Source organism: Eurosta solidaginis, chromosome 5 (assembly GCF_040869045.1).
Source record: "Eurosta solidaginis isolate ZX-2024a chromosome 5, ASM4086904v1, whole genome shotgun sequence".
In the NCBI taxonomy this organism is placed as follows: Eukaryota; Metazoa; Arthropoda; class Insecta; order Diptera; family Tephritidae; genus Eurosta; species Eurosta solidaginis.
The window spans coordinates 228,447,091-228,471,201 of record NC_090323.1 but is presented as its reverse complement, the minus strand read 5'-3'; the positions used below and the strand labels follow the sequence as shown (position 1 = coordinate 228,471,201).

The following is a 24,111-nucleotide window of genomic DNA, read 5'->3' as shown; positions in this document are numbered from 1 at the left end:
ACATAGAACCGACTGCCTTATGTCCCCAGAACACCATCTACATAATGAGGCAAGAATACTCCCCATCATGGAGAGGAATGAGATGCTAACCAAACAGTTCCTGTTGAATACCCAGAAACCTGGGCATCCCAACAGACATCTGATTGATTGGCTTAAGGAGTCATCTCCGTAAGCATTATGAGGAAATACGGCACCTGAGAACTCAGCCGTATGAAGCCAAAAAACACAAGCTGGTCCTCAGCAAGCTCCACAAACAAGCGTCGGACCTTTATGCCAGGAATTGTCCGGTGAATCCAGTACTCAAACAACAGTTCCCAAAACTTGCGGAAGAGGAACGTATACTCCCCAGGGAAACGCGAGTCACTCTAGCTCAACTTCGATCTGGATACTGTAACAGGTTAAACTCTTACCTATCCAGAATCAACCCCGACATACAATGTATGCCCCGCTTCAAATGTGTCCCCACATGACACCAACCATCTCTTTAAGTGTAATGTGGAACCAACGCCTTTAACACCCCTCTCATTATGGCCCACCCCTGTTAAAATTGCAAGTTTCCTAGGACTCCCGTTAGAGGACATTGATGACAATTTGTGATTGGTCGCACCTGTTGGATGGGGCGAAGCACTGCTACAACAACAACAACATGCAACCATCTGATACACTGGCAAGAGTATGACCGCCTGAGGTAGATCCTTTCACTATTAAAGCCTTCGGGGAGCGTTTTTCTGCGGTGAAGTGGAGGGGACATGTTCTGGGCAAAAATACTATGGGCCTCACTCCTGGCTTAAGAGAGGTCCGAGTAATTTTTCGGTTTTTCGTGAATATTTTTAGAACGACGCAAATTTTTTTGGCACCAATTGGTTACACCAAAGGAATTTTATATGGTTTTCCACCTGGTCCTTCCAGCGGAGTGAGCCGCCCTATTTCTCTGCTTCCATATGCGGTCTCCTATAAATATACTTTCTTATCATAATCTTTCATTCGCATAACATAGCGAATCCAGCCTAGTCGGTGCGTTGTTATTCGCTGGAAATCTTCTTCGGTACTCGCCGTCGCCAATGCGCAGAGGCCCGTAAATATTTCGCTGAACTTTTCTGTCGAAAAATGGCAAAGCCGCTTAATATGATGGGTTCAAGGTCCATACTTCTGCACCATAAAGCAGGAAGGGTACGGCAAGTAACTCGTAGAGCATTATTTTCTTAATTTGTTTTGTTGATTTTCCAACAGGGTGGATAAATGATGTATACTGGAACGATTTTCCGTCATCCCTTGTCAAATTTGGTTTCGAGACAAACCAGTTTCGGCGTTGTGCTATCATCAGTGTCGATTTCCGTTCTGATCTGTTGCTGTCGTTTGTCCTGTAGTTGTAAGGTACATGAGCAGGTATTGGTAGAATTGATGCTTGTGTGGATTTAGTTATGTGTATGTGCTGTGTGTTCATTTACAACCGAGGGTGGCAAAACGAAAATGCCGAGAAAGGACTTTACTTTTCAAGTGTCTACCTAGTCCATAGCAGCATTTATTGGCTAGAGTGATTCTTCGCTGGATTTCAGAGCTGAAGTTGTTGTTTGTGTTAATGCGACGAGGTCTTACTATTTCGAAATTATGGCTGCCAACAGAGGCGTGGTTGCCAAGGCGCGAATGGGATAACTCTTTAATCGATTGTAGTAGTTGTTCACTTTGGAGAACTTACGGCACGCGTGATCAGGTCGAATTCGTCAACGTCGTCAGCATACGCCAGTAATTGCACGCTTGTATAGAATATTGTTCCAAAGCGGTTAAGTTCTGCAGCTTCTATAATTTTCTTCAGCATCAAACTAAAGAAATCGTACGATTGGGGTCACCCTGTCTGAAACCTCGTTTATCTTCGAACTGGTCGGAGAGATTTGGCTGCATTCGAAATTGAAAGTCATTGACGTCGACTTCAACTGAATTTCATAGAGTGCCACTTTTACAACTATACGTCCGTTCCATTGCTTTGTATCGTATCAATTTTAGCTTATCGGTCTGATATTTTGCATAACCAGATTTTGTTAGCAACCTCGTATTTGGTTCCATCTAGAATTCTTAAACTCTACTCAGCTTTAACTAAAGTTTAAATTCCCACTTACAAACCGGGCATTAGTAACATGTTACGAATTTAATAAAATGTTTATATTTGTATACAAACACTTGTTGAATATATGGTTGGGTATTGACTACAATCGCCACACTCCGTCTGCGCCAGGGCCGGATTAACCCTCAACGGGGCCCTAGGCAACCATCAATTTGGGAGCCCTTTTTCACCTCCGTTCCCTTTCTTAAAAAATACAAACTTATATCTTTCATACTAATTTTATTGTCACAATGTAATAATATCAATAAAATTACTATCTACATTTTAAACATGTCGTTTTCTACATTTGCTTTCGGCAAATTCATCAATTATATCATCAATATCGATTTTGTTCAATAAATCTGACTCAATGCCTAACATCTCGAGTCGCTCTTGTCGCGTTGTAGCTCTTTCAGCAGCTTTGATTCTTTTTAATTGCGAGAAGGATCGTTTGGCAGAACAATTTGTGATCATTAATGTTAAAAAAATCCTGCTATTTCTGTGTTAGGAAAGACATCGGCTAATTGATCTTCCATTAGAATCTTATACAGATGACTGAGTTTTTTGTGCAGCAGTGTATCTGGAGTTCACGTAACTTTGGAATTGTTTCATTTCAATGAAAAATTCTTCCAAATCTCTAGAAAAAAAAAATAAGTTATTCATTGCTTCGTGAAGGTCTCCATCACTTAGAGAAAATTGATGAGAAATGTAAATCTCTCTGAAACTTCCATATACACTTTCGCACGTGGTTTGATTTCACTGTGAAGATTGTCGATGATTTCGAGGAACCCTTTTGTCCTAAATTTATCGCAAGGAAATTCTACTTCTGGAGCATTTCCGTTATTAGGTTGCTTTTTTCGACGACGAGTACGTTTTACGATTTCTGTATAACCTACACTAGGTAATTATTGTTTTGTTTTTTCCTCGAAATCATTGAACTTTTCAGGGAATTAAACTAAAATTTCTTCTAACGATCCGTACAAAAAAGCACACGTTTGCACATCTGCTTTTTCACTTTGCAATGACTTACTCACTGAACGCATATCAGTCAAATAGAGTTCCATAAAATCAACATGAAACCAATCTCGAAAATCCTCGACCTTACATAAAGTCAAACGTGGATGAAAAGCTGTCCTCCACAACACAGCATGCGTACACCAAAGGCAAGTCGGTAGACACCGCATTGCATAGGGTGGTAATAAGCATAGAGAAATCCCTGGAATATAAGGAGTATGCTCTAGGAGTCTTCTTGGACATTGCCGGGGCTTTCAATAATGTTGCAAAATGGGCGATTGTGGATGGTCTTAATTACATTAAAGTATATCCTGCCTTAATCAGATGGATCGGCTGCATGTTAAATTGCAGAAAGATTACATCACAATGGGGATTGTACGAGGCCACGAAAACAGTGGACAGGGGCACGCCGCAGGGAGGGGTGCTATCACCTCTGCTGTGGACGCTGGTCATCAACCAACTGCTCAGGCAATTCGATGAGGAACCCGTAAAACTTACGGCTTACGCAGATGACGTTGCAATTGTCATAAGTGGAAAGTGCCTTCCAACGATTAGTTCTTTGATGGATCGGGCGCTTCGGGATATTCATACCTGGGCATCTAACGTCGGGTTGAAAGTTAATGCGGAGAAGACGGATATGGTCTTGTTTACAAAGAGGTACAAGATCCCAAATTGGACCAGGCCTAAGTTAGGAGGGGTGACCTTACAGGAGAAACCTTGCACAAAATATTTAGGAATCATCCTAGACAGTAAGCTGTCATGGAAGCTCAACGTGGATGAGAGGGTCAAGAAGGCCTCAACGGCACTCTATGCATGTAAAAGAATGCTGGGGTGTACGTGGGGCCTATCGCCCTCTCTTTCTCATTGGGTTTTTACAGCGATTGTAAGCCCTATTCTATACTATGGAGTTCTTGTTTGGTGGAAAGCCACACAAAAAACAACATACCTCAAAAAATTAGAGGGGGTATGCAGACTATCGATGCTTAGCATTACGGGAGCCCTGAAAACAACCCCGACGGCTGCACTGTATACCATTCTGCACATCCCACGTGTAGACCTGGTAGCAAAGAACAAAGCGTTAACGACCGCACCCAGGCTCGGTGCTTCGGGGCAGCTTGAGCGCCGACCATATGGCCATAGTAGCATAGCGTCATCAATCACAAGACGAACAGACTACATGATTCCCTATCTGCGCTTCGAGGGAGATCTTAAGGCCACAATAGAGGTGGACGGTTGGCGCAAGGGTGCGCAAATGGCGGACGAGGTGATACATGTGTACACCGATGGTTCCAAAGTAGTGGAAGGAGTAGGGTCTGCGGTATACTGCGCTGATCCGGAAATAAGCAGATCCTACAGGCTGCCGGATTACCGTAGCGTTTTCCAAGCGAAAATATTAGCCGTAACCAAAGCAGTAGAAACCCTGGAAGAGAATAGCTTAAGCTGCAACCGTGTTAACTTTTATATTAACAGTCAAGCAGCAATTAAGGCAATAATCTCGCATAGCACAGCATCTAAATGCATGTTACGAGTGTAGGCAGTCTCTGGAGAGAATCGGGACAGGGAGAAGCATACATCTATATTGGGTCACAGGGCATATGGGAATAGATGGGATTGAAAAAGCGGACGAACTAGCTAAAAAGGGCGCATCCATTAAAACTTGCTCCCTAGATGTCACAATTAGATTGGGCGAGATTAAGCGAAGGCGAGAGGTCCACATGATCGACCAAGCGGGAAAGGCGTGGGTTCAAGCGCGGGGCTGTAAAGTGTCGAAGATTATGTGTAGGTCTTACAACCTTAGACTAACACAGTTGCTTCTATCATTAAAAATAGAGGACTGTAGACTCATGACGGGTATTCTGACTGGACACTGCCTTCTGGCATCACATGCCTTTAAATTAGGCTTGGTCAGTGATAGCAGATGTAGGATGTGCGGCTTGGAGGAGGAAACGATCGAGCACGTTCTGTGCTCGTGCACTGCACTTGCCAGACTAAGTCTCCAGCTATTAGGAGTGATACAGCTGTCAGATCTAGAAGCAGCAAGTGGCTTAAGTCCTAGGAAGCTTCTAGTATTTGCCAAGATGACGGAGTTATTTTATAACATAGGTCCTGGTTTTTGATAGGGTTTTCCAGTTTGGTCGTTAAAACAAACTTCTGGTAACACTACGGACTCAATCAGTCTATGTGAGGTCTACATGGGCCGGCCAGTTCAACCTACCTACCTACCTATTCTCGACCTTTTTATTAACTTCTATTCTCGAACATTCACGAAAAATTATTTGTATGTTTGATACTCAATGATACTGTGGCGAATATTAGCATCACTAAGCTGTTAGTAATAATCGCAACAACAAAACACAGCAAGCAGCGACACTTATGTACAAGTCGACGAAGAACATTCCACAAATATAACCAGCATCTCGAAGTGAAGAGATATCTCACGCACACACATGTAGTCATCAGCCGAAGTAGTTACTCACACATACACACGCATAGACTACAAATATACATGTATATAGCTGGTAACCAAGCATGACTTACAACTGTTCGCGAAATTACTAGACCTTAGAAGAGATGGGTGAAAGAGAAAACCGAGAGTATAAAAGCAGCTCAAGCAGAGGGATCAGTAATCAATTTGATTTAACCACGCTTTTGAGAAGTGCGCGATATTGAAGTATAATTGTACTAGTCCCAAAGAAGACTAAATAAATACCATATTGCAATACTGAATTTTGGAGTTATTTATTCGACGGCGGCCACCGTGGTATGATGGTAGCGTGCTCCGCCTACCACACCGTATGCCCTGGGTTCACACCCCGGGCAAAGCAGCATCAAAATTTTAGAAATAAGGTTTTTCAATTAGAATAAAATTTTTCTAAGCGGCGTCGCCCCTCGGCAGTGTTTGGCAAGCGCTCCGGGTGTATTTCTGCCATGAAAAGCTCTCAGTGAAAACTCATCTGCCTTGCAGATGCCGTTCGGAGTCAGCATAAAACATGTAGGTCCCGTCCGGCCAATTTGTAGGGAAAATCAAGAGAAGCACGACGCAAATTGGAAGAGAAGCTCGGCCTTAGATCTCTTCAGAGGTTATCGCGCCTTACATTTATTTATTTTTATTATTCGACAGTTCAGCGATACGGACGTTAGCAGAAGGTGCAAAATATCAGGAAATCCCCAAATTCGTTACAATACATTCATTTATTTGTCATCCATCATTAATCATTCCCTCATCCATCATTCTAGTTGAAATTTCCGCTTGAAGCCTTCTACACCCTCTATTCCAAAAATAGCCGAAATTTTTCAAAATAAAAACAACCAGTGTACATTTTGAGATAATTCTTTTTTATTATACAATATACTCTCCTTTCACTTCGATACACTTCTTTGTACGCTAATACAATTCGTGGAATGAGTCGGAAATGTCCTTTTTAGGAACCTTGTCTAGTTCGTCTGTCGTCGCCTTTTGAATGCGGTCAATTGAGTTTTGTTTATTTGATTAAAATTTATTTTCAGTTCTGATTATATTTTTCTTTCACTCTTTAGAATTTTATCTTTGTAAGAAAATTTTAGACGTCTTTCATTTTTCGGGGGCCCCAGGCAACTGCCTATTCTGCCTACTTGTTAAACCGACCCTGGTCTGCGCTCATGTTTGTAGAGTTAAAAAAAATTAAAATTAAATAATAGTTGTAATATTTGGTATTTTAATCAATTAATAAGATAAAAGCACAGATCCGTTACACTGTGATAATCGTGATATTAATAAAACAGCAAGTGACTTAATTGAAACGAAAAAACATGAGCCTGAGGACGGTATTACTAAACTTATAAAATCAAAAACAGATCGTTCTGCCAAAGTTATAGGAAAGCGTGGACGCGGCAAAATTGCTACCGATAGCTCTGTGAATAAGAAATCCAAAAAGTCAACTAACATATTAGATTTAATTAAACAGAAAGTGTCAACAAAGCCCATAGTTGCATCAAAATGCACAACCGAAGACAACAGTAATGCTAACATACCGAATAATATAGATTTGGAAGTTTTTGCTGCTTTGCCTAGTGACATACGTGCCGAAATACTAAAGTCTCACAATGACGTTCTTCAAAATATAACTAGCAACGATATAACTTCGCTTCCGCCGCCGCCTGCTTCAGCCAAAACCAATGTAAGCATTTTGAATGAGAGCGATTTTCAACCGTCCACATCAAAAGCAGCACAACTTAAACAACAATGCAAAGACTTGTTAAAACTACAAAGGAACCTGAAACCAACTTCAAAGACTGAAGAATGCACAGCAACAACAACGGTAACTACAAACGCCATACAACATTTAGATCCCGAGTTTTTGGCTGCTTTACCTCAAGATTTGCGCATTGAAATTGAAAGAGAATATGCGCATATACCCATGGAATGCGATACTACTCAACACCAGCATAAAGTTGCAAACTCAACAGATCGTTTTGTTGGAAAATTTGCTATAACACCGAAAATGTCGGATGATAATATATTTATGCAAGAAAATTGTGAAGAATTACTTTTAGCATGGCTTAAAAGCGCAGACGTACCAGAAAAGTATGATATAGATTTGATGGCTATGCATGCAGGTGAATTAGTTTGTGCAGATGAAATTGATAGACTCTACACCCCAATAATATATTTGTGCAGGTAAATATGTATATACATATGTGTCAAGAATGAACCCCGATCATTTATATCAAGATGAGTTCAGTACCAGCCCCACCTTTCGCTTACGCTAAAACTCCATCGGCAAAAATATCTAAAACAGTATAGAGTGCGCAGAAAATCATGCAACATTTAGTACCGTGTTGTCATAAGGAATAACCGCCTAAGTCCTATGTTAAAATAAGGAGTTAGGCTGTTATTCCTAGTGCCCACATGGAACTGATCGTTGCATTCTTTTCTGTGCACTTGTTACTGTTTTAGATATTTTTAGCGATGGAGTTTTAGCGTTAGCGCATGTTGGAAATCGGGTGCAGGAGTTGTTATCTCAACAGCTGATTGTTTCTTCTTCTTCAATATTTTCCATACAACGCCTTGTAAAACAATATGTCAGTTAATCGTAATCAATGAAAATTTTCTTTTGACTTAGGTCCGGTTTTTCAGTAGTTGGTTAAGCTAAGCTTAAACCAAGTTTGCTTAAACTCTAGTCAAATTTGAACTCCAATTAAACTACTGAGCAATTTTTCTGTCACTGTTTAAGGCCGTCTTTGGGAGGCTTTTTTGTGCGGCAAAATTGGTTTTTTATTATCTAGATAATTTGTAGATAGAGCAACAGCTGGATTTTGTTTGCCCAACAAACATGGAATAAAAAGATTCTCCAGCGAAATATATCTAGTTCCGGAGGTGATATCCAACATCATTATTTAATTTTTCTTAAATCAGATAGTTCCCTAGTTGATATCCAACTTCATTCTCCAATCACTATCCAACCGTTGAGAAACCGTTGTTTCCTTAAGACGTCATTCTTAAATTATTTTCCAACCTTTGAGAGATTTTGAGAAATGTACAGTTTTTAAATGAATATTCAACTCATTTCTCCAATTGATATCCATCATTGGATATCGAGTTGAGGTGGAGTTGAAAACAAAATCTCCAAAGCGATACCACCAAAACCAACAACTGTGTATTGTGAGAAATTAACTCCTGATTGATAGCAGTAATAAAGCGTAATTTATCACAAATAAATTATTTATACATATTTAATTTTATTTTCGTGAAAATACTGTAGTATTGGAGTCTTACCCTTGAGTTCAGTCAAAGAACCAGAAGTTGGGAACTATCATTTTATCAACTTAAGAAATAGCATTTTTCGCTTTATAAAAAATTCCCTCCTTTGCTGAGTACACTATGATTCTCAAGTTGAGCCATTGTTTCGAAACAACTCTTGAGATTTTAGAAGTATCCCTAGTTATCAACATGAGCTCTATGTAATAGTACTCAAGCCCAAATGCTTGTTGGATATATTCAACGCCATTTCGAACGAACGCAAATAACTGATAGGTTAGCTAGGTTTAACCCTTCCAGATCGGCCGCTTAAGCTCAGCTTAAACTTTAGTTAAAGTAGATTGAAAAATATGGTTTAGCGAAGTTTAACTGACAAACTGAGTTGAACTTCTACTAAAAAACCGGGCCTTAACGATCTTCTGCAAGGCCTATTGGTTGAATTCGCTTTGCCATCACCTTGTATAGATTCGCCTTAACCAGTTCTAACACATCCCCGGAGAGTAGAAAAACTTACACCAGTTTTATTGGGATTCTTCGCCTTGATTTCATTTCATTTAATTTCTTTATTTAGTCAATGGTAACATGCCTTACTGACATGATTATGCTAGGTAAGATTGGACTGGCCGGTATGTAAGGTAGTTTAATCGACCAAAAAATCTTATAAAGAACCACGACCTGTTTATGTTATAAAAGAACTTTGTCCTCTTTGAAAAAACTAAAAGTTTTCTTGGGCCCGCCCTATTTGCCGCTTCCAGATTGGAAGCTTGTGTCACTTCTAGTAGCTTGACACTTACTGTGTGTGTTAGTATGTAACCTCTGAGCGTCCAAAGTCCTCAACCGATCTTGAAACAAATTTCACAGTACGTGCACGTAGTCATCCGGTATTTTTCTGGCTATATAAATTTTTGAAAACGTAAGCGGTGTCAGCCCCCTATTAGCAAAAATTTAAATTATATTTGTCTCCGTATTATTTGAAGCAAGTATTCAATATTTGTTGTAGAAACTCCAAATATCAAAAAAATTAGGTGGTATTGGTGGAGGTAGTAGAAATGGAGGTCGAAGTAGGAGCAGTAATGAAAGTGGAGGTGGGAATGAGTGGGAGTGATACAAAATATTTAAATTCGCTATATTTGTTCTTTTTGTTATATTGTAAATTGGGATTCTTGATTGTAAATTTGGGAAATTCTTGATTATTTTGCAGCTTCTGTTATTGTTCGAATCTCTGAACTGTCGAATAAATAACTCAAAAATTCAGTATAGCAAAATGTTCTTTATTAATATTGCTATGGTAGTAGTACTTCACAATTAGATTAACCTCGTATTTTAATTATAGCGTGTTAAAATCAAACTGAATCATTGTTCCTCAGCTTGCGCTGATTTTATACTCTCAGTTGCCTCGTTCGCCTATTTCTCTTAGGGTCTAGAGTTTTCACGAACAGCCTTATTTATTTCTCATATTCACGTTTGTCTTGTTATTTGTGCGTATATGCGTGCTTTTAGCTATTGTTTACATGTATTTAGCGCATCATTTTCTCACAACGCACAAGAATTGCAAAGTTTTATGTTTTCTCTCAATTCCATTCGCCTAACACGCAACACGTAGACTGAGTGAATCTGAACAAAGGTACATATGTTATTTAGAATTAGAATGGGAAGGAAATGGAGACACGGAGAATAAACAAAGGACAGGAATAAGAAGGAGAAATGGAAGAAAAATAAAGTGATAGAGAGAAGGACAGGCCAATGTCTGCCGGGTATGCTAGTCTATAATATAAATAGGCAAGTTAAAAATTTCGCGCCCTCCTTACGGCCAAACTATAATTCTAAGGTATAAACAATTATATATGTAAATAAAGCGCTAAAATATCAATTTGAAAATTATACCAATACATATGCCAAACACGTACAGTCAGTGTAAAAAGAAAGTGTGTACACGTCTAATGTAACAATATTACTCAAGGATTTTCCGGGCGATACAATGGAACATTTTATAGTTTTTGAAAATGATATGTTAAATAAAATTTAAGGCGCGATAACCTTCGAAGATATTTGAGGCCAAGCTTCTCTTCCAATTCGCATCACGCTCCCCTTAATTTTTCCTACAAATAGGATGGACGGGACGTACATGTTTTATGCTGCCTCCGAAAGGAATCTGCAAGGCAGATGAGTTTTCACTGAGATACTTTGCATGGTAGAAATACACTCTGAGTGTTCGCCAAATCACTGCCAAAAGGCGACCCCGCTTAGAAACTTGTTGCTTTGCACGGGGCGTGAAGCCAGGATCTTCGGTGTGATAGACGGGGCTACCACTACGTCACGACGGTCTATTCGATTTAGTGGAAAAACAAAAACAGGCTCTTACCTCAAAAAAGGATATGGGCGAAAAACCGGAAATACTTCATATCGCACACTAAATCAAAAACAGTCACAACTCAAAAAATCTTAAACGTTCAGGAGAGGCAAAAAACTGTTTTTACAAACAGTTTTGCGATTTAATATTCAAATTGAGTAAAGTAATCAGCTTAGAAAATGATTTAGCTTAAGATATTGTCACGGATATTAGCATCACTAAATTATCCCATCACTAAGGCGATGCTAAGGCCATGCCAAGCAGTATTTACGTTAATAATCAAATCAAGTATACACATATATAAGGCAGCCCAGAGAGATGTCACACACAGATGCATTTACTTATATGCCTATGTGCGCGCGAGAGACTGTAAACTACAAACATTCACATCAATAATTCAATCTTTATGTATCTACATAAACGAATAAATAATTGCGTCTACACATATGTACGTATACGAGCAGCGGAGCGGCAATGCACAAACACATGCATATATCTTATCTGAGTTGTCACAAGAGAGAGCAATAATTTGTGCACGTAGTTGTGGCTGGCGATTTTGTAGCCGAAACAACTAGTGAGTTCTGGAAATCGAAGAGCCTAGAAGTATGCAGCGTAAACTATAAAAGCGGGGCAAGCGAGTAAGAAGTAATTCAGTTTGATTTGAGTTGTCAAGCAGTTTGATTAAGACGATATCTAGCGAGCAATAGCAGTGTTTTGCTATTTTGAATAGTAGAGTTTCATTGAGCTATCAATGAGTGTGGTTATTAAGCAAGCTATTCGTTGCACAGTTTGTTATTGTGAAGTACTTTAATAAAGGCAATTTTGCATTATTACAAATTGGAGTTATTTATTCAACAGTTTAGTGATTCGAACTTAGTAGAGGATTGCAAATAAGAATATTTGCAGCAAATTCGTTACAATTGGTGTCAGAAGAGGAATTGTTGAATAAATTCCGAAGATTGGGAATACAACTTGGACATGGCAAAGTTCAGTGAATTGAAGATCCAGCAACTGAAAAAGGAGTTGGAGAACCGTGGATTAAATACAACCGGCAATAAGATCGAACTTCAAGCACGGCTACGAGAGGTAATGGAGTCGCAAGGAATTGATGTGGACGAGTTTGTCTTTTATCCTGATGGGGACGAAACAACAACAAAAATTGAAGAGAAAAACGAAACATCGCAGACAGTTACAAACACAGACTTGGACATGATATTGGCTGCAATATCGACACAAATGTCCGAAATGTCATCACAAATATCCACCAACATGTCATCCCAACTGGAAGAACAAAAGACAAATATAACATCCCAACTGGAAGAACAAAAGACAAATATAACATCCCAACTGGAGTCACAGAAGACATATATGGCATCCAAACTGGAATCACAGGAGGCACGTATTTCAGAAATGACGTCGCAAGTGTCATCTCAACTGGAAGACCAAAAGACATATATGGCATCTCAATTGGAAGCGCAAGAGGCACGTATATCTGAAATGTCGGCAGAAATTTTGGAACAGGTATCATCAAAACTGGAAGTGCAGGATGCAAAAATGGCTCAATTTCAGGCAGAAGTAAATGATTTAAAAGGTCGTATGGAGCAGTTACAACTAAATCGCCCAACTGTTTCAGCGAGTAATCCAAAGGTAAAGACACCATCCTTTGACGGTTCTGTTCCTTTTCAGGTCTTTAAGCTACAGTTTGAGAAGACCGCAGCAGTGAACCAATGGAATGCTGAAGATAAAGTTGCAGCTCTGTTCGTGGCACTGAAAGGGCCTGCCGCGGAAATCTTACAGACCATCCCAGAGTACGAGCGGAACCATTACGAAACATTGATGAGCGCTTTAGAGAGACGTTACGGAAGCGAGCATAGAAAACAGATATTCCAAATTGAGTTGCAAAACCGCTACCAAAAAGCAAATGAGACATTGCAGGAGTTTGCTTCAGATATTGAAAGATTGGCTCATCTTGCAAATGCGGACGCACCCGTGGAATACACTGAAAGGGTAAAAATCCAGAGTTTCATAAATGGCATACGGGACGTGGAAACGAAGCGAGCTACATACGCAAACCCAAAGCTGACATTTGCTGAAACGGTATCACATGCATTGACTCAGGAAACGGCCTCACTATTGAGTAAACCAGCATACAAAGCTCATCGTGTAGAAGTGGAAAGACCAGATTGGGTAGACACTATTTTGGAAGCACTGAAGGGATCACAACAGAAAAATGCCGGAGTTATTAAATGTTTCAAGTGCGGCAACTCAGGTCATATTGCACGACATTGCAGCAGCGGTCCCAATAGCTCCAACAATGTGGGTGGTCGTAAACGCAGAGCAGAAGGTGATGAGCAAATATCCAAGACCACTCAATCGTTAAACTAAATCGAGTCAGCCGCAAGGGGCGACAGCTGGCTCCCGCAATTGAATGCCCCATAATTTCTATCTCACAGATTGGAAGAAGATCGAGCAATCTTACTGTTGGAGGACATGTGGACGGAAAGGAACGGTTACTGACTGTAGATACGGGTGCATCTCATTCCATCATTCGAGCGGATTTAGTCAACAAAAAGATAAGACCATTGCTTGGAGCAAGATTACGTACAGCCACGGGAGAGGACACCCAGGTAATTGGAGAAGTAGAATGTGAAGTCGCAATTGGGAACGTCACGGTAGTACACAATTTTATAGTGGCAGAAATTGTTGATGAAATCATAATTGGAGTGGACTTCTTAATCGACCAGGGCATCAAGATCGACATGCAAAGCAAGACGATGCGATATAAACACATGGATGTACCACTTAATTTCGGCTACGAGAGAGGCTACAGCAGTAAACGAGTGCTGATGGAAGAGAGTCAGCAAATACCACCAAAATCCGAAGCAGTCATCTGGGCAAAGGTTGATGGAGATTGTGGGACAAACAAATTGTGGGTTGTCGAAGCAGCAAACAAATCAGCACTAAACATACTTGTAGGAAAAACCCTGGCTATGACAAAACAAGATGGACGTATTCCGGTAAGAGTACTCAATGAGTTCAAGTCACCACTCAAACTGACTAAAGGAGCTATTTTGGGAAGATGCCAAGAGGCTGAAGTAGTTATTAACTGTGAACAGCTCCAGGAACACGTTTCAGCTAGTAATACTGATCTTTCAAATGACATCACGGCATGGATGCAGGGGCTAGAGGAAGCATATCAGAGTAAGGCAAAACAACTGCTCCTAAAGTACGCGAACATATTTGACCAGGATGATTCTAAACCAGGCCGCACCAACGTTGTGAAACATCAAATTGACACTGGAGATGCGAGGCCGATCCGTCAAGCTCCACGTAGTGTTCCACTGGCGAGGCGGGAAGTTGTGAGTCAAATCATTCAAGAAATGAGCGACAGCGGCGTCATCGAACCATCAGCTAGTCCATGGAGCTCACCGGTAGTACTTGTAAAAAAAGAAGGATGGAAAAATGAGGTTTTGCGTGGACTACCGGAAGTTGAATGACGTAACGAAAAAGGATAGCTACCCATTGCAAAGAATTGACGACACTCTGGACTCGCTATCTGGTACGAAATGGTTTTCCACGCTGGACTTGAAAAGCGGCTACTGGCAAGTGGAGGTGAAGGAGGAAGATAAAGAGAAAACATCCTTCAGTGTCGGTGATGGTCTTTGGCAATTTACAGTGATGCCTTTTGGACTTTGTAATGCACCAGCTACTTTTGAGAGACTCATGGACCAGGTACTGAAAGGACTACATTGGAAAACATGCTTGGTGTACCTGGACGACATCATCGTATTGGGCAAGAACTTTGATGAACATCTTAAGAACTTGGAGGAAGTTTTCCAGAGAATAGCTGGCGCTGGTCTGAAGTTAAGTCCCAAAAAGTGTGCGCTGTTTAAAAAGGAAGTCAATTATTTGGGTCACAAGGTAACGACAGAGGGCATCTGCACTGCGAACGAAAAAATAGAGGCTGTAAAGGATTGGCCAAGACCACAGAACCTACATGAATTGAGAAGTTTTCTTGGGCTGTGCATATATTACCGCCGATTTGTACCAAATTTTTCCAGCGTAGCCCATAGCCTCCATGAGCTTACAAGAAAAAACAAAGCTTTTGAATGGAAGAAGGAGCAAGAAGTGGATTTCCAAACATTGAAGGAGCGTTTGTGCACTGCCCCAATGTTAGCATATCCGATTCCAGGAGCAACATTTATTCTAGATACAGATGCGAGTGGATATGCTATAGGAGGCGTTTTATCACAACTGGTCGATGGACAGGAGAAGGTAGTTGCATATTACAGCCGTTCGATTGGAAAACCAGAGAGGAACTACTGTGTTACGCGGAGAGAGCTGTTCGCATTGGTAGAGTGCATTAAACATTTTCACAAATACCTCTACGGCAAGCGATTCCGTGTCAGGACCGATCACGCAGCGTTGAAATGGCTTCTGCAGTTCCGTAATCCGGAAGGACAATTGGCACGGTGGATCGAGCGACTACAAAGCTATGACTTTTCCATTGAGCATCGAAAAGGTAGTACCCATGGAAATGCTGATGTCACGAAGACCATGTAGTCTGGAATGCAAGCACTGTTCAAAAGCCGAGGCTAAAGAAGACATTATAGATGTCCGGCTAATGAATATAACATGTACAGATGAATGGGACAAGGAACAACTAAGAAAGTGTCAGCTAGAAGATGCAGATCTGTCACGTGTTATGCAAGGGCTCGAACGAAATGAAATACCAAACAGAGAAGAGATGTCAGCAGAGAGTCCTATTGCGAAGTCATATTGGGCACAGTGGAACAGTTTAGAATTGATATCCGGTTGCCTTCATCGAGTATGGGAGAGTGAGGATGGTAAATACAAGAATAAACTGATAGTTGTTCCCAGAAAGAGGATTCCTGACGTGCTCAGCGAGCTGCATAATGGTCCAAGCGGAGGTCATCTTGGAATCACGAAGACGCTCGAGAAGATTAAACAGAGATTCTATTGGGTTGGTTGCCGTCAGTCGGTCACTGAGTGGATTGCGAACTGCGAGGTTTGCAGCAGAGCGAAAGGGCCCAGAACACGAAGTCATGGCCAGATGAAGCAATATAACTCAGGTGCGCCATTTGAAAGGATCGCTATGGATGTCGCCGGTCCATTTCCTACTAGCAACGGCGGACACAAATATGTACTGGTAGTTATGGATTATTTCAGCAAATGGCCAGAGGTATACCCAATCCCAAATCAAGAAGCGGAAACGGTAGCAGAAGTGTTTATAAACAATTGGGTTGCAAGGTATGGTGTACCAATGGAGTTACATTCTGACCAAGGCAGGAATTTCGAATCAGCTGTGTTCCAGGAAATGTGTAAGTCATTGGGCATTCGAAAAACACGGACAACTGCATTGCATCCTCAATCCGATGGTATGGTAGAACGATTCAATAGAACATTGGAGGAGCACTTAAGGAAAGTAGTGGGCAAGTACCATAAAGAATGGGATACCCGCATACCATTATTCTTGATGGCTTACCGATCAGCAGTGCATGAGACAACGGGCCAAACCCCTGCAAAAGTAATTTTTGGCAATGACCTTAGACTGCCAGCTGATTTGAAGTTTGGGATAGATGCCAATGCGGAGAGAAATGTCAGGAAATCCACTAGTGATTTGGAAGAAGAGCTAAGAGAAATACATGATCTGATAAGGCAACGAACAAAGATTATGAGTGATAAGATGAAAGCCAGATATGATAAAGCAATTAATTCAGAAGGTTTTCAGGAAGGAGATTTGGTGCTGTTATACAACCCACAACGTAAAAAAGGTTTGTCCCCGAAATTGCAGTGTAATTGGGAAGGTCCATACAAAGTTGTAAAACGGATCAACGATGTAGTGTACCGCATACAAACCATCGGTAAACCACGAACCAAAATGAAGGTGGTCCATTTGGAAAGGCTAGCAACGTTTAGATCGAGAGATTTGTCTGATCGGGACGATCAGACTTAGGTGGAGGGCAGTGTCACGGATATTAGCATCACTAAATTATCCCATCACTAAGGCGATGCTAAGGCCATGCCAAGCAGTATTTACGTTAATAATCAAATCAAGTATACACATATATAAGGCAGCCCAGAGAGATGTCACACACAGATGCATTTACTTATATGCCTATGTGCGCGCGAGAGACTGTAAACTACAAACATTCACATCAATAATTCAATCTTTATGTATCTACATAAACGAATAAATAATTGCGTCTACACATATGTACGTATACGAGCAGCGGAGCGGCAATGCACAAACACATGCATATATCTTATCTGAGTTGTCACAAGAGAGAGCAATAATTTGTGCACGTAGTTGTGGCTGGCGATTTTGTAGCCGAAACAACTAGTGAGTTCTGGAAATCGAAGAGCCTAGAAGTATGCAGCGTAAACTATAAAAGCGGGGCAAGCGAGTAAGAAGTAATTCAGTTTGATTTGAGTTGTCAAGCAGTTTGATTAAGACGATATCTAGCGAGCAATAGCAGTGTTTTGCTATTTTGAATAGTAGAGTTTCATTGAGCTATCAATGAGTGTGGTTATTAAGCAAGCTATTCGTTGCACAGTTTGTTATTGTGAAGTACTTTAATAAAGGCAATTTTGCATTATTACAAATTGGAGTTATTTATTCAACAGTTTAGTGATTCGAACTTAGTAGAGGATTGCAAATAAGAGGATTTGCAGCAAATTCGTTACAATATTTTAGTTCTGTGCCGTTATTTATACAATAAAAGGTAATTTAGACTTGTGACTCTTTAGTTGAAATTTTTTCGTGAACTGGTGTGTATTATGTCAAATTGTGACTCTTTAAATATTCTTCAGATGAGCTGCTTCTATTTGTTTCGGAAGGACAAAACTCAAAATCGCCATATATAATTGAGCTGCTGTCAGACATAGTACTATTCGAGCATCTGTATCTGGATTAAATATTTTCACAGCGCTTTAATAATGCCCATATCTGAGCTATTAAATATTTCCTCACGATTTTCTGCTGAATATTCTTCCATCTTTCTGCACATCTCTGTATTTGACATTTTTATAGTATTGGAATAATATTCAATATTTGGGCATGTCATTTTTCGCAAGCAATTTAAAAACTAAAGCAATACATTTTTGCATTAAATTAAATAAAAAATGCCAATTGTCAAAATAATACATTCAAAATACTCACCTTTTCTATTATAAAATCGCACTTCTGAATGAAACCAAAATTTTTTTCACTTTTTTTTTCAAAAAAAGAAGCGTCACAAATCAAAATACTCTGTTCAAGCGACGCAAGTAACATAAAAACAGGCATAGCGGTATTCTTCCAGTTAAGGAGGAATGTGATTGGCAAGCATTTTTTGCAGTCATTAGAAATAAGTTCTGCCAACTGATTTATGGGAAAAAAGCGATTTTGAAAATTTTTGAGTTGTGACTGTTTTTGATTTAGTGTGCGATATGTTAAGTGTTGAAAGAAAGTGTATATATAAGGGTTCAGTGTTTGCACGGAAAAAAGCCGTTACACCCGTTACACAAACGCCGACTTTGGATGGCAGGCGACTTAAATGAAATATTTGAAATGTTAGAGTAGTCGCGATCTTTGGTTACATTGGCAGAACACTTTTCGCAGTGAAAAAAAATGTATCGACATTCGCGAACTTGTGATAAAATATCATTAGGAAAGAAAAACCTTGCACTGATGTGGAGATTTTAATATTATAGAAGTCACAACATTGTAAAGGGCCCTAAGTAGCTCTTAAGTAAACGCTTAAGAAATATTTTGACGCTTGACGACGCATGGTGGTTCACGCACAATTCAGTTGATTTTAATAAATGTTTAACTTTGTTTGTTTGTTTGCCTTCCGAAATTTCACTTTTTCCTTGAGAAACAATGCACAATCAATTATTTCTTAGCATAAACCAGAGTTGCCGTGTGAATTTGTTCCTAAAAATCCTTATAGCATATCTCCACTTAGATCTTTATTCGAGATTTAGGCATCTGAAAAGATTTAACGTTAAATCTTGCAAATTTTATCATACAAAATTAAATCTCGCAACGCAGAAGATTTCAGTGAAATATTCAGTCATTTGTTCAATCATTACATTATTTCTGGTATGGCAACCTGAAATTCATATGTCATGTAATTTTTTGATAGAAAAAAATTTTAAGGTAGCAATTTTCAAATTCATGGATGACAGCTGTTTTTTTAAGATTTTCAAGTTAGATTTTTATTGCCAAACGTGAGCCAAATAAAAAATGTAGCAAAATATAATATTGAGATATGTTTTTGCTTTGTAAAACATGTGAAAATGTATGTATTTCATTCTAAACCGTAAATTTTTTGTGGCTGAAAAACTTCACAAAAGTTTAAACTGTACATGTGGCCCCACTTTATTGTTTTTATACTCAGCTGAGCAGAGCTCACAGAGTATTAATTTTGCTCGCATAACGGTAATCCGTAACAGCATAAACTAATCGAGATAGATATAGACTTCTATATATCAAAATGATCTGGGCGAAAAAAGAAATTCATTTTGCCATGTCCGTCCGTCCGTCTGTCCGTCCGTAAACACGATAACTTGAGTAAATTTTGAGGTATCTTGATGACATTTGGTATGTAGGTTCGTGGGAACTCATCTCAGACTTCTATTTAAAATGAACGAAATAGGACTACAACCACGCCCACTTTTTCGATATCGAAAATTTCCAAAAACCGAAAAAGTGCGCTAATTCATTACCAAAGACGGATAAAGCGATGAAACTTGGTAGGTGGGTTGACCGTATGACGCAGAATAGAAAATTAGTAAAATTTTGGACAATAGGCGTGGCACCGCCCACTTTTAAAAGAAGGTAATTTAAAAGTTTTGCAAGCTGTAATTTGGCAGTCTTTGAAGATATCATGATGAAATTTGGCAGGAACGTTACTCCTATTACTATATGTGTGCCAAAAAATTAGCAAAATCAGATGACAAATACGACCACCTTAAAAAAAAAAAATTTAAGTATAATTTTAACAAAAAATTTAATATCTTTACAGTATATAAGTAAATTATGTCAACATTCAACTCCAGTAATGATATGGTGCAACAAAAACCAGTAAGGAAGGCTAAGTTCGGGTGTAACCGAACATTACATACTCAGCTGAGAGCTTTGGAGGCAAAATACATAAGTGAAAATCACCATTTAGCAAAATAAAACTAGGGTAACCCTGGAATGTGTTTGTATGACATGGGTTTCAAATTGAAGTTATTAAAGAGTATTTTAAAAGGGAGTGCACCATAGTTCTATAGCTGGACGCCATGTCGGGATATCGCCATAAAGGTGGACCAGGGGTGACTCTAGAATGTGTGTTGTACGATATGGGTATCAAATTAAAGGTATTAATGAGGGTTTTAAAAGGGAGTGGCCCTTAGTTGTATATGTGAAGGCGTTTTCCAGATATCGATCAAAATGTGGATCAGGGTGACCCAGAACATCATCTGTCTTTGTATAAAAAATGGCCGAAATCCGACTATGACCACGCCCACTTTTTCGATATCGAAAATTACGAGAAATTTAAAAAAATGCCGTAATTGTATACCAAATATGAAAAAGGGATGAAACATGGCAATTGGATTGATTTATTGACGCAAAATATCACTTTAGAAAAAACTTTATAAAATGGGTAGGTATTAAGTAGAAGAAAATAAAAAAGTTCTACAGGGCGAAATCAAAAGCCCTTGGAATCTTGGCAGGAATACTGCTCGTGGTATTACATATATAAATAAACTAGCGGCACCCGACAGATGATGTTCTGTGTCACCCTGCTCCATATTTTGGTCGATATCGCGAAAACGCCTTAACATATACAACTAAGGGCCACTCCCTTTTAAAACCCTCATTAATACCTTTAATTTGATACCCATATCGTACAAATACATTGTAGAGTCACCCCTGGTCCACCTTTATGGCGATATCTCGAAAAGGCATCTACCTATAGAACTAAGACCCACTCCCTTTTAAAATACTCATTAACACCTTTAATTTGATACCCATGGCATACAAACACATTCCAGGGTTACCCTTAGCCTTCCTTACTTGTTTCAATATGAAAAACTAAAACGTGAAATAAATGGCAACGTGAATGGCAAATGGAGACAGTGCAGGTTAAAATACGAGATTTAATAAATCTGATCAATTGAAGCCCTAGGAGGAGATATGCTATTAGAAAGTAGTAGTAGAAATTTCTCATGAGCTGTGTACTGCAACACGGCTCTTAAGAAATATCATTGACAAAGAAATAAATAAGGAAAATCGTCCCAAATTAGGCAGACCACACCGAGCTTTAATATGGTCAGTTGTATGAAGTGTTGTGAAAAATCCTTCGAAAAGTGCTGTTAAATTTCAAAAATATTTCAGAAATATCAAATGTGGCGGTAAGCGCAAGGCAATGCGCCAAAAGTTACTTGCTAAAAATACGCATAAAACGCAAACCAAACGTGCTAACTTCTTCAACATTGAACTTTTGCGATCCAAGGTCATACTATGAGCTTTAAGTACCGCGTGACACTATTTAACCGTTCCCAATCGGGACAAAATAGATCGGGCCACCGTGGTGTGATAGTAGCATGCTCCGCCTACCACACCGTATGGCCTGGGTTCACACCCAACATCAAAATTTTAGAAATAAGGTTTTTCAATTAGAAGAAAATTTTTATAAGCGGGGTCGCCCCTGGGAAGTGTTTGGCAAGCGCTGCGGGTGTATTTCTGTCATGAAAAGCTCTCTGAAAACTGAGCTGCCTTGCAGATGCCGTTCGGAGTCGGTATAAAACATGTAGGTCCCGTCCGGCCAATTTGTAGGGAAAATTAAGAGGAGCACGACGCAAATTGGAAGATAAGCTCGGCCTTAGATCTCTTCGGAGGTTATCGCGCCTTACATTTTATTTTTTTTTTCAATCGGGACAAAAATGTATGTCATAATATTGACCAAGGTCCTACAGTTTGAAGGGCTGAGTGTGGAAAAACTTGATTATTTAATTTTTAAGGATCATCCTAATGAACATACATCCCAGCCAGCATTTTTTGAAAATTTTGATCAAAAAATATTTAAATATCATACCCCAAGATGATAAAAATCATTCAAATTTAAACGCACTTTCTGTTCGAAAATTAACGTATCGTCGGGAGAAAAATGTACCATAAATGTGATTATTCTTGAATAATCATTTATGATTCCTATTTCGAAACGCTTTTTATTCATATTTGATATCATTGTAAAATTGAGCTTTAATGGTTTTAGAGTAATATTTGACTGCTTTTCACAGTCATTTTCTGATCATATCCGTGAATATATATCAATCGTTTTGGTTGAGATTTTTGAATCATTTTTGAATGCCATTACAATGCATTTATTTTTCATATCTCATTCAAAATAGGATACTACATAATAATCTTATTTCATCAGGGGAAGAAAGCAGGCGAAAGTGAGCTATTCGAACCACAGCTAACTTGCAAGCAAACTTGACCTATATACCTGCGAATACAACATCCAACATCAGCATTATCGTCCGCATCTTAAAATACGGATGCGATACGGGATGTTGAAGCCGTATCCAGGTATGTCAAAGTAGTTTCACTTACCTGGGGTTCAAATAGCTCACAACCTATGTATTGTCCAATCATTATATATTTTCTGGGAAGCTGAAGGGGAGAAATGGTTGGGGAAATCTTCGTTCACGAGCAGCATTACATTATTTTTGTCTTGAAGAATATCTTTTGCATAAATAATACAATTTTTATATATTTTTTCTTAGCTTCATGATTGGAAAAAATATGTGTGTGTGAAAAAAATAAAATTTTTAATGAAAAGTAAAATTTCAATAAGTATAAAATTCATTATTCAGTCAACAAATATATTCATAAAAATTCAGAAAGCTGAATGAAAAATGATTGTAAATTTTTGATCACCTAAAGTAAACACATTTGATTTAAATATGATTCCAAAATGTGATTGAAAAACTATATTCAGTTTTTGATCATCAAAGGTAAGAATATTTGATTATTCTTTTTGTTGGTTTTTATGAAATATTAAAATTTAGTCATTAAAGGACTTCAAAAATGATTCCAAAAAGTGATCGAAAAATGCTTTCTAGTTTTTCATCATCAAAAGTATTCATATTTGATTATTTATTTTGTTCAATTGTATGATAACTCATTATATAGTCAGAAAGAGTAATCAAATTGTATTGATATGTAGGGAAATTCAAAATTGAATCATCTAAATGCTGAGTGGGATATGTATATACTTTAGGGGGACTCATTTAACCTTATAAATGTTTTATAAAGTGTGTAAACGTATAAATTTATCTAGTGCGTAAACGAACTGTCAAATTTTACACAATATGTATAAATTTACGCGCACATTTCATTGTGTAAACGCGGTAAACTCAAAGGAATGCCACCTTGCAAACATAATTGCCGTCCTTTTCATCAGAAATCTCCAACATCAGCAAGTCATTTACAAGAATTTCATAGTAAAGATGTTTTAGTTTTGATTTTTCACATAATGTTGGCAGTTTTTAATTTGTATAACAAACATTTTTTTGGTAATAATACAGCTGATCGAAAATTAAGTTTATCAATAGTATTACTTCGTACGTTCATACAACAGCGTATTTAAATGGATATAATTTTACACCTTATAAATTTATATGCTTTAATGAGTCCCCCTTTTTTTAAAAATAAACTAAATTTTTTTTTTCAATAGGGTACTCAATCAGCAGAAACGTAGTGGTGCGCCTAATGATTGTTTATGGCATACTGCATATCTTCGTATAGTAAAAAGTCTTCAAAAAGAAATGGAAAAATGTTATGATGGTCGGCAATTGTTTTTAGGAGAGAAATTAAAATGTAATAATTGTTTAAGGAGTACTTGATTT

At 38.8% G+C, this 24,111-nt stretch overlaps 1 protein-coding gene across 2 annotated transcripts in view; it reads left to right on the top strand.

Moving 5' to 3' along the window:
* Rev1 (Rev1 DNA directed polymerase) overlaps positions 1-24,111 on the top strand; it is a 76,286-nt gene that overhangs the window by 51,071 nt on the left and 1,104 nt on the right. For both annotated transcript variants that reach the window (XR_010953646.1, XM_067788729.1), the window contains exons 6-7: positions 6,824-7,769; positions 23,940-24,082. Coding sequence is in view for 1 of the 2 variants with exons in the window: in XM_067788729.1 (XP_067644830.1) it covers positions 6,824-7,769; positions 23,940-24,082 (1,089 nt within the window). In the remaining variant the exon portion in view is untranslated. The remainder of the gene's footprint in view (positions 1-6,823; positions 7,770-23,939; positions 24,083-24,111) is intronic.